General features: G+C 39.9%; 1 protein-coding gene across 1 annotated transcript; it reads right to left on the reverse strand.

Moving 5' to 3' along the window:
• Window positions 1–271: 271 nt before the first annotated feature.
• On the reverse strand, window positions 272–10,743 carry LOC132619837 (uncharacterized). Its single transcript, XM_060334613.1, has 8 exons — window positions 10,669–10,743; window positions 6,057–6,418; window positions 5,798–5,925; window positions 5,046–5,743; window positions 4,206–4,922; window positions 1,295–1,338; window positions 944–1,244; window positions 272–889 (listed from the first exon to the last, which is right to left on the reverse strand). Exons 1-8 carry the CDS (start codon window positions 10,741–10,743, stop codon window positions 272–274), a joined length of 2,943 nt encoding a protein of 980 aa, XP_060190596.1.
• Between the last annotated feature and the right edge of the window lie 339 nt (window positions 10,744–11,082).

The following is an 11,082-nucleotide window of genomic DNA, read 5'->3' on the forward strand; positions in this document are numbered from 1 at the left end:
ACTCCCAATCACTTTTGACTGAGATTCTTCCATTTTTTTCTAGTAACCACCAGCTTTTGTCTAGTTCATCTGTTATTTGAGTGGGGGGGGGGGGGAGGGGGGAGGGTATAGTCTCTATCACATGCTTTACATACTCTTCAGGTATATATTGAGTTCGAACCTGTGCATTCCATCCTTTTGTACTGGCAAAATTCTGAACTTCTATTTCCTCCTCCAAACTATCCTCAGATAGGACATGATATAATGCACCAAGATTTGTCCAGTTGTCAAACTAGAAGCTAGAATCCCCTTTTTTCACTTGCCACCATATCTGATGCTCCACCAGTTCCCTTACTATTATCAACTTTCTCCAGATAGAAGATGCCTCTTTAGCATGTGCAATCACAGGATGAAGCTTTTTGTTGTATTTATTTATTATGAAAGAACTCCACAATGAAGGATTTGTTCTAAGATTCCACCATAGTCTACAGAAAAGGGCATTTGACACTTCAAATAGTGATTTGAACCCCAGTCCACCTTCATCTTTAGGCAATGGCAGTGTTTCCCATTTAACCCAATGTACACCTTTCTTGTCACCAGTGTTTGACAAGAAAAACCTTGAGAAAATACTATGCATTTGTCTGATCATACCCTTTGGAGGGTTCATTCCTGATAATAGGTATACATGCATGCTTTGTAATACATGAGATATCAGTGTTGCTCTTCCACCATATGACAGTAGTCTCCCTTGCCATGCATTCACCCTTTTGGCAATCTTTTTAACAACTGTTTCATAATCTGAAATTATGTTCCTACTGTAGAAAATTGGGCAGCCAAGATATGTGAACGGAAAGAGGCCTTGCCTAATTCCTGTGATTTGTTTCATCCTTGACACCAAACAACTCCGCACCTTTTCATAAACATAGAAGGCACTCTTATTCAAATTTATCAACTAGCCTGATACCTTCTCATATCTATTTAGCACTTTCATCATCAGTTTTACTGAATATTGGTCAGCAGAGATAAAAAGAATTGTGTCATCAACATATGACAAATGATTAATTCTTGGAGTCCATTTTGGCATACCATACTCCACAAACCTTGGGTTTTTATACAATGCATTTAGTCCCCTTGATAATGCCTCAGCAGCTAAGATGAAAAGGGTGGGGGATAGAGGATCACCTTGTTTAACTCCCCTTGATGACTTGAAAAAACCATGTGCTTGCCCATTCAAGAGAACTGAATACCAGTTGTTTGATAGTAGCCTGAACACCATGTCAATTAAAACCTCACTAAAACCAAATTTCCTAAGCACTTTGGTGAGGAAGAGCCAAGAGACTCTATCATATATGTTATATCCTGTGTTTGCGCATAATTGGAAATCGTGAAAAATAATTAAGACTTGTATGTTACAAGGAAATAATTTGATTTTAGTTAATATGTTTATGTTGTTTATGGAAGTATTGGTGCAAAGACCTTGGGGAAGGCCGAGGGCAAATTTGGATTTTGGAAATTAGTTTCGGGAATTACAAAAAATGAGATTTTAATGAATTGGGCCAAGAAAAATTGAAGAAAAATTGAGGCCCAAACATTAGGGGTGGCCGGCCAAGAGGCTTGGCCCAAGCCCCATTTTAAGTGGTCATGTGATCATCATGTGACCACTTAATCAAGATATTTATCTATGATTATCCATAGAAAGCTCAAGAAACAAATTGAACTCATCTTTGAGCTATTTGGAGCTCTCGGCCGAACTCCTTAAAGAAAACAAAAATCTCTAGCCTTTGTTGTTGATCCAAAAATCTTGATCTTCCCATATTTGTAGTGTACTCAAGACGCTCTTCAACGGGATACAATTAGTTTGGTGAAAGGAGCGCGTTTGCGATAAGTCGGAACTTCAAGTAAAGGTAAGAATTTTGCCCTTTTAATGTTATGGAATTGGTATGAATATGTTAAGGATTGAGAATAGATGAGAATTTCGTAGTTTTGATGTGTGTATGGAACCGTGGGTGTGTGCATATATGGTGTTGTGGCCGTGACTTATGTGGTTTGGAAAGGAAGGCGAATCGAATTCTATTTAGTTGATTAGTTGCGCCGTTGTGGTATTTATGACGTAAATGAATGTTTAACGAATTGAATTGGCATTGGGAATGGTTGCGGGTTATTATGGAAAAGTATATGATTTCGGTATATTTGTGTATATCCTTGTATAATTATGATTGTAAGCCTTTAAATGTGACTTATGGTTGTTGTTAACGAATTTGGAATGAAACAATGCGCGTTAGTATGTTCGTCGTAATTGTTGACGATTCGGATGAAATATGGAAAGTGACGAACTTCTTGAATTGGTGTATATTGTTTGGAACATAATTGGGATGTGTTTGAATAATCTTGAATGAGTGAATGAATACAATAAAGTGGACATTAGTTTGGTATTGTGAAGTTTGAATGAAAATTGTCAACTTATATAGAAAGGAAGAATATTGAAGTTAGAGTGCTTTAGTTGTGGTTTATGTTGTTTGTGATGTTTGGGCTGTTGTGTTGATGTATAGTGAGCCGAGCTAAGTCTCGGGGATGTTATATATATAGGAGAAATGCTGCCGAAATTTCGGTAGACAAAAATGAAGTTAAGGGAATTCTTAAGTTTTGAAATCTCTAATTGGTAACTTTGACCATTTGCAGATTCTGGACGAAACGGGATCTGAGTTTTGGGTGAGCATAAGACGCTTATAAGGTATGTAAGGCTCCCCACGCTTTTATTTGGCATGTCTTAGTATGCTAGGTTGATATCGGAACCCCGGGAGCAATTCTGCTCCTCGAAATCCGATCTATAAAATGGTTACTATTCATTCAATTCAATTGAAGCCTAATGACCCTATTATGGCTAGAAAGCAATCCAATGTCCGAAACCTATGTAAATGTGATAGGGTTACTTCGAAATCTCTACGTATGATCTTACAGACCCTAAATGTCCATAAATTATGTTCGCCACCTCGACCTGACCCGAGGTGGGCCCGCTAACCCCGAGATGCCTTATTTGTTCTATTAGGCTCTCTTTTGGGAAAAGTTTTGATAAGGGATCTTCGGTTATGAAATTGTCTTCTATGAAAGAATGTTTTGATTACTATAATGTACTAAACTATATTTTGAGCCATACGTACCACTTTGAGAACACCTTTGTGAAATGAACTTCCGTACTAACAAATTATTCGACTACTTTGACTAATGAGATGACTTATGATGTAATCAAGTTTCGAAAGACTATTTTGATATACAAATTGCATTGTTTGCTCACGACTCCGCTCGTGCCCTTATTATGACTTCGTTCACCGGTTCCCGGGCCGGTTATGATTCGTGCGTACTATGATAAATTCGGTCGTATGCTGTGTTACGGTTCCCGAGACCTCGCCATAGGGCCGGGTTCCGTTTGGAGTTATGATGTGATGTGGCTGGTGATATGTTATGCTGATTTGTGTGCTCGGGGATGTACAAAGATTGGAACCTTCTGGTGTTATGTTGTGTGTGGCACCAGCGTCGGAGTGGTGACCACGTTCCTGAGCTTTGCATGATTTTAATTGCATTATGTATATATGTTTTGATACAAATTTTGATATATCATTCAATACTTCCCTTTGTATCTGTTTGCTTTCAGTTGTGGCCCATATTTCTGTACTCTATGCTTTACATACTCAGCACATCTTTCGTACTGACCCCCTTTCCTCGGGGGCTGCGTTTCATGACCGCAGGTACAGACACAGGTGATCCACCACTGTAGGCTCCACTTTCTGCTATTTCGGAGTACTCCCTTTGGTCCGGAGTCCACGTTTGGTACATACATCTTTTGCTATGTATATATATTTCTGTATATCTGACTATTTGGGTACGGCGGGGGCCCTATCCCGTCATATGATTCTGTCGGTCTGTTTAGAGGTCTGTGGACATGTTTGTGGGTTAGGGTCTTTCTGTATGGTTATGTGTATATGTTGTTATGGCTATACGTTGCTTTGTTAGCCCTGTGTGGCCTTTGTTGGTGTTTGCTGTGTACAGGGTTATTCTGGATAGTCCGAAAAAACAAAGGAAACTCTGCCGAAAGTTTTCTGGAAATTATCTAAATTTTGAATATAGCCTCATCGGCTTCTGCTATATACTTGAATGCATTTGATAGATGGGTTTGGGTGTCCAGATCGGGCACTAGTCACGGCCTACGGGGTTGGGTCGTGACAATGTACCTTGGTCATATCCAATTTAACCACTACATTTGCTGTTTTAGTTCTCTTGCTTATATCTCTAGCAATCTCCTGTGTGAGTAGTACATTCTCCATGATACTCCTTCCCTTCACAAAAGCTGATTGTTTCTCAGAAATCAAACCTGGCAGCAGTTTTACTAATCTTTCATGCAGTACCCTTGAGATGATTTTGTTTGTAAAATAGCTGAGACTGATTGGCCTCAGATCTGAGAAACTTTGCACCTGCTCTTTCTTAGGGATAAGAATCAGATTTGTATGAGTGATGAATCTTGGTAATTCTTGCCCCACAAAGAATGCCTTCGCCATATCCACCACATCTAGTTTGACTATCTCCCAAGCTGATTGAAAGAACAATCCTGTGAATCCATCAGGACCACAGGCACTTTCTCCATTCAAGGCAAAAACAACTTCTTTGACTTCTTCTTCATTTGGTAGCATCTCTATGGTATGATTCTGATCTTCTGTGACTAGGGTAGGGATATGCTTTAGTAAACCAAACTTAGAAGGAATTATGTCTTCTTCAAACTGCTTCTGATAACATCTGACTGCTTCTTGTGAGATCTCCTCTTGATTGGTTAGCCAATTTCCATCAGCATCTTGGATATTATCCACTCTAAGCTTCTTTCTCCTCCCTTTTACATAAGCATGGAAGAACTTTGATTTTCTATCTCCATCTTGAAACCATGTTAGTCTTGACTTCTGTTTCCAAAACAGTTCTTCCAAATGTAAGAATCTACTAAGGTCTGCCTGCACCCTATGTAGTTTCTCTTTATTCTGTACTGTTGGAGATTATTCAAACTGCTCCTCATGGACTTTGATTACCTCTTCCAGTGATGCAATTTGCTGAAAAATATTGCCATATGTGTTCTTACTCCAAATTCTCAATGCATCCTTCACCTTTTTGAGCTTGTGATGAAACTTGGTAAATGGATTTCCTTCAAAATCTATACACCAGTGTTGCGTGATAACCTCCTGGAAACTCTCATGTTGGACCAAAAAATTCAAGAACTTAAAACTCTTTATGATCACCTCAGTAGTTGTGGAGAATTTATGTTCCAAATGAGAGTGATCAGATCCTTTTTTTATCAGATGAGTTACCTTCATGGTGGGCATTACATCTAGAAATTTATCATTACAAACCATCCTGTCCAATCTTTTAAAAATACATGCTTCTTCAGCTCTTCCATTCCACCATGTATATGTGCTACCTACATATCGAAGATCCTGTAGGCCACAACTGCTGAGACAATGATTGAAATCTGCTACCTCATTATACAAGACTAGTAGACCTCCTAATTTTTCCTTTTCTGTAGATATGACATTGAAGTCACCACCCACCAGCCAAGGTAAATAAAAAAGATTAGAGACCTGGTTAATGGAATCCCAAAGCACTCTTCTTTCTCCAGCATCACAAGAGGCATACACCACTGTTAAGACTATATTACAGTTTAAACTTTGGTGAAATAGCTTCAAAGTAATCTGCTGTTCATTTTCTATCTCCACAGAACCCTGTTCATCCTCTGAGAGGAATAACCAGATTTTGCCTGAGATATTGACAAAAGCCGTTTACATACCTAACTTCCTTCTAAATCTTTCTATTTGTTCAGCATCTTCAAAAGGTTCCATCAGACCAATAATACTGTATCTGTTTCTTCTATTCAGATTAGTTAATCTCTCAAAGGATTGCTGAGTATTAACTGATCTGATATTCCACAATAAGATCTTATTCATCATGATTAAGATTGTTTGGAGGCTACCTTCCTCTTTGGTACTAGTTTGACAGGGAGAACAGTTTCCTTCTTTCCTCCTTTTATTATTGAGTTTCTCATTTGCCTTGTCTGTCTAGGAGAGAGATATGCTGCTCTTGACACCTGATCAATTTGAACATTAAGAAAATCTTCCTTAAGCTCCCGATCTTTTATTTCCTGATGGGGATTACTTCTTGGAGTCTTTGGGACTGATCCACCAGGCTCCTTTGAATGATTACTATTACTGATATCTAAGGATTGCTCCTCAGTTTCCTCTTCTTCTGTCTTGTCCTCTTTCCACTTATCATGTTCACCCTTTTCCACCACTGCTTCCTGGCTTGTGCTAATACTTTGCCCATTTGCCTCTTGCCCCTCTACTGATTGTGCAGGCTTTCCATCTATCTCTACTACTTCTGTACTAATCTTGACTGTAGTATTATTGATGACCTGATCTCTCAATCAAAGGGTTTAATATCTGAGCATATAGATGTTGTTTCGGTCGTGGTTCTTCTGGAAGCCGATGCTAGTCACCCCCAGGTAGGGGTGGCCATGCACCGGCGGTGGCCGTAGCCATGCCGACGTCAAACAATAGGGTTTAGGGTTTGTTTTTTAGGGTTTAGGGTGGGAGCTTTCTCCACTGGTTACTCTCTCTAAGGGAATGTTAAAGGGAAGGGAAGAATCTAAAATGATTGTGCTTAAGGGAGAGTAAGGGATTAGGCAAGGTTTACCTCTAAGAGTTTCTTCAATTTATCTCCAAGAACAGTTTCTCTAAGCTCCAATATCGAGATATGAAATAATGAAGGTCTAAGACTTATTTAAGACACATTTAATGAAATATCATTGCCCGTCACTGCCACAGCGGTACAGATACTGCTGTAGTGGCGCCGCCATGGCGGATGGGGGACCGCCACGGCGGTTTGGCCAATCGTTACACATGGCCGCCACGGCGGTGCCGCTGGGGCGGTTCTGGAGCCGCCCTTGCGATCACTAGACACCAAATTTCCTCCCCTTTTCTAAGTCCTCAATCGAAATTTTAGGTTATTCCCGAGGTCATCTGCTCACAAACCAAACACACAGACCACACAAAATTGCGCTGTGATCGCGCTCGGGGTCTCGAAATTCCTAATGGAGGCCTCGTTGACCGAGTCAACCCCCGATGCCTAATTCCCATTTCCCATTCGATGTCCCGAGATGCATCCGAATGCATTGGGAACCGAACCAAATACCCATACAGGTTCTAAATAACTATCCGGACCTCTCGAAATTGATGAAATTTCGAAAAAGGTCTATTTGCCCAAAAGTAAACTTTGGGTCAACCATTTTTCACTTTAAGCCTATATTTTCACCAAAGTTGCCTGAATTCGGTCTAGGCACCCCGGGAAGCATATCAGCAGTCCCCTCGGGTCAAAAGCGAGCTAATCAATGCTCGGGAAAGGGCGAAAACGTCGAAAGAACTATAAGTTTGGTCGTTACAAGGTTTTTCTCCTATTATTTCTATTTCTTATTTCTATTTCATATAGTATTTTTATTATGTTGTCTAAATCTTTTTTATTTTTTATTATTCCTATTTTTTTATTCCCGTTTTAAAATTATATAATTTTGTTTCTACGTCTATCTAAGTATAATCTTTTTCTAATATATCTCTGTCTGCATTGTTTTCTAAGAACAATTGTTTGTATTCTACTTCTTTCATGACTCAATTTAGGATCGCGCGGGCACCTACCTTTCCCTCCTCGGTAGGCGAACCCTCAATCAAATAACACATCAACCAAGTAAAGACAATTCATTTAATCCAGTAAATAAAAATATTAACAGCGAAAATCAATCATTTAATAAACTCAAGATTGAAAATGATTACAACCGTTAAATAAGTACATACTCATTTCGACTTTCCATGACCTGGTCTAGACTAGTACAAGAGCGACTACATGAACCAGATTACGACAACAATCTAAGACCAACCTCTATCCCGGAATGAAGTGGGACGAGGCCTTCAACATAGGCACCGCGCATTTTTTGAACATGTCACAATCAACTACCTCAAACACTCTACACCCCAAAAAGGATATAACAAGAGTAGTATCAGTACAATCAACACGTACTGAGTAAGCATCATAGGCCGACAATGGTTAGAAACACATATTAGTAAAAGAATTCACAAATAAGCATGATAAGTAACTAAAGTCATACATCTATCTACCGCTCATCATAACATCAAGACACTTAAATCATTAGCTTTCCTTTAATAACCACAAGTCAATTCCCCAACAATATCACCAAAAATCAGATATCATTATACCATTCGTCATTAGTCTAGAAGTCGACTCATCGTTACGATATTCTTTATTCTACATCCTTTAGAAGCCAAACATATAACTGATCCTACGAACGATCTAAGAGATAAATTAACAAGTATAAGGAAACCATATTCGGGACCAAGCACACGTCATTTCCTAAGTCGAGCATCTAAACCCAATTGTACCAAGTCTCCATATGTCCAATCCGAAAACAACATCACAAGTAGAACACCAAGTCATCTCGGCATAAGCCATGATGCAAAGAAATGCAATAATGTATGGATGCAAATGCAATACAATACAAAGTTGTGTACACATGTACTCCGGACGGAAATATCAACATCTCAGTAGCACAACCCAAGGTGACTCGCGAAGTCAAAGTGCCCCTCGTCCCGGATCTTTGCCCAACAGACAGACAAGACCCTAGATCTTTGCCCACAGGGAGTTCTCACCAGCACCACCCTAGGAGACCTGCGGAGTCCATGCACTCGCTAAATCCACAATTCCGGTACTATCATCGGATATCGGACTCTCACGTCACTCTCATTTAAAAATCGAGCCCAGCTCATCACAGTGTTACACCAAGTACCAACAGTGTATCCACAGTCTATCATGAGAGTGCGCGCAATGTATGTATCAACATCAATAATCAGATCCATATCACGAGTACCAACAACGGGTATGCCAACAATATCTCAATGTCACAAGTACCAACATGGGTACGCCAATAATATATCAATGTCACAAGTGCCAACATGGGTATGCCAACAATATCAATGTCACAAGTACCAACATGGGTATGCTAACAATATCATGAAAAACTACAGAAGTCATAAAGAACTCCGTCCTCATATCAACATCAACTCGTAAGATACTACGATATCACAATCAAGAAGGAACAACAGATTCCAATATCTACTAACAGCACCTGGCATCAAGCCAACACAATAGGACAAAAAAGTCATAACATAATATTACCACTTTCCTTTTTTTGCCTATCAATCATTACTATATGACAATTTCAGCTCCTACATACATGACATCACTACTACCAATTCTAGAATTAATTCACAACCATTGGTACATTTTATCCGCCCAATATCGATTGGGACCACTATAATAGCATAGCACAATCTTGGCGCATCTTACAAAAATTTCGCACTCAAACCATAGAAAAGCATGAACCAACCACTCCTTCCAAGTCACATAGAAACCACCGATACTCAAGGAAACTAATTCAAACATCTTAAGGAATCTACAGGCCATAAGCCCGAACACACAAATCACACAACAATACCATCCTATGCATCCATCCCAAACCTCCAACTCCTACACATGCATTCTCCATTCCTTCTAATACATGAATATGGGAAAATAACTGGAGTCTACGAAAAAGGAAAGCCGTAACCTACCTCAAGGCCGAACGGGTGTCACGAGCATCCGTTGATTCTTTAATTTGTTCACCACGTCATAATCCGCACGAAGGAACATGATACCATCATGAGACCCAAGAATAGAAATCATCATTAGAACTCTTACAGGAGATTCCAGATTAATAAGGAAGGCTTGGGAACTTAGTCTACCTCAAGATTTCATTCAAAACAACACAAGGTGATTTATCAACCCCCTTCCAAGAATAAGGTCAACTATTTTAAGCCACTAGCTAGGTCAAATTGCCATTTTTATCTATCCTTTAGAAATCCATTTTCAAGATTCATGGAAGAGACCCATTTATAATCTTGTAAGGAAATGAGAAACTAAGTTAGTAACCATTCTAAGGTGACGAACAAGAGGGAATAACTCAATGAATACATATTAAGAACAACTAACCAATCATCTTGTTAAGTCTTAGGGGATTGTGATACCCAATCTTGTGGTTTTTAGATGAGGGACCCTTAATAAGATTCACTAATGTGAAATATGAATGGAAGAAGTAAGAAGGATTACCGTCTCCAATAAAATATCATTTTTGGCTCCATAAATGCTCCAAAGGCGACTGGACTATTTAGGGTTTTAAAAAATGAGATCAATTCCCGAAATGTCACTTAAATAGGGGAAATCACTGCTCGTAACTGCTATAGCTGTCTGAGACGCCGCTCCAGCGGTACCGCTTCTACTACCGAGGCACCGCTAAGGCGGTTATTGAAAGAAATCGACTACATCACTTCTGCGGTAAACCAACCATTGTTGCGCCACCGCTAGGGCGGCATGGAGGACGCTGCAGCGGTATAACTAGGCCCGCATGGTCCAGATTTGATTTTTACCCGCAACTCGTACGATTTCCCGATCAAGTGAAGGGTTTCCAGAGATGCAAGAAGGACCAAGTATGGTTCAAGGGTTCAATATCACGAATATTTCAGAAATCACGATAACGACGAAACGGGTCATTACATCAGATACCAGTTGAACAACCATTCGTCCCCGAACGGCGAGGAGACGATTAAGCGTGGATGGGGTAGCACATATCGCAGCCATTATCATAATTCTACGTCCATACCTTCGCATCTTGACCCAACAGAAAGGAATAGAATGAATAATGTAGCCGAGGGGCTTTTCGTACGTTTCCCAGAATAATCTAACGAGTAGAATTCAAAAACAGTGAGCTAATAACTAGGGGTCCACTATGTGGTCGTAAAGCTCGAAGTATCTAGAAATGTATTGAGATATTGAGACATAATCTTTGGCATGGCCGCTACAGCAGCTGTCAAAGTGCTGGGACGACGCCGTTATGGCAGAAAGTAAATCGCTGCGGCAACAGGAAAGAATGGCAAGTACACCACTTCAGCAGCATAGGATACCACTGCAGCACTGCCG

This window comes from Lycium barbarum, chromosome 11 (genome assembly GCF_019175385.1).
Source record: "Lycium barbarum isolate Lr01 chromosome 11, ASM1917538v2, whole genome shotgun sequence".
In the NCBI taxonomy this organism is placed as follows: domain Eukaryota; kingdom Viridiplantae; phylum Streptophyta; class Magnoliopsida; order Solanales; family Solanaceae; genus Lycium; species Lycium barbarum.

Bases quoted from the DNA above. Each gene is read 5' to 3' on its own strand.
- LOC132619837 (XM_060334613.1), bottom strand. From the start codon at position 10,743: ATGGCTGCGATATGTGCTACCCCATCCACGCTTAATCGTCTCCTCGCC. The intron at 4,923-5,045 runs GTAATCAAAGTC...TTTTGGAAACAG, and splicing joins AAATTGCATCACTGGAAGAG to AAGTCAAGACTAACATGGTT. The intron at 1,245-1,294 runs GTGCTTAGGAAA...CATGGTGTTCAG, and splicing joins CTTGGCTCTTCCTCACCAAA to GCTACTATCAAACAACTGGT.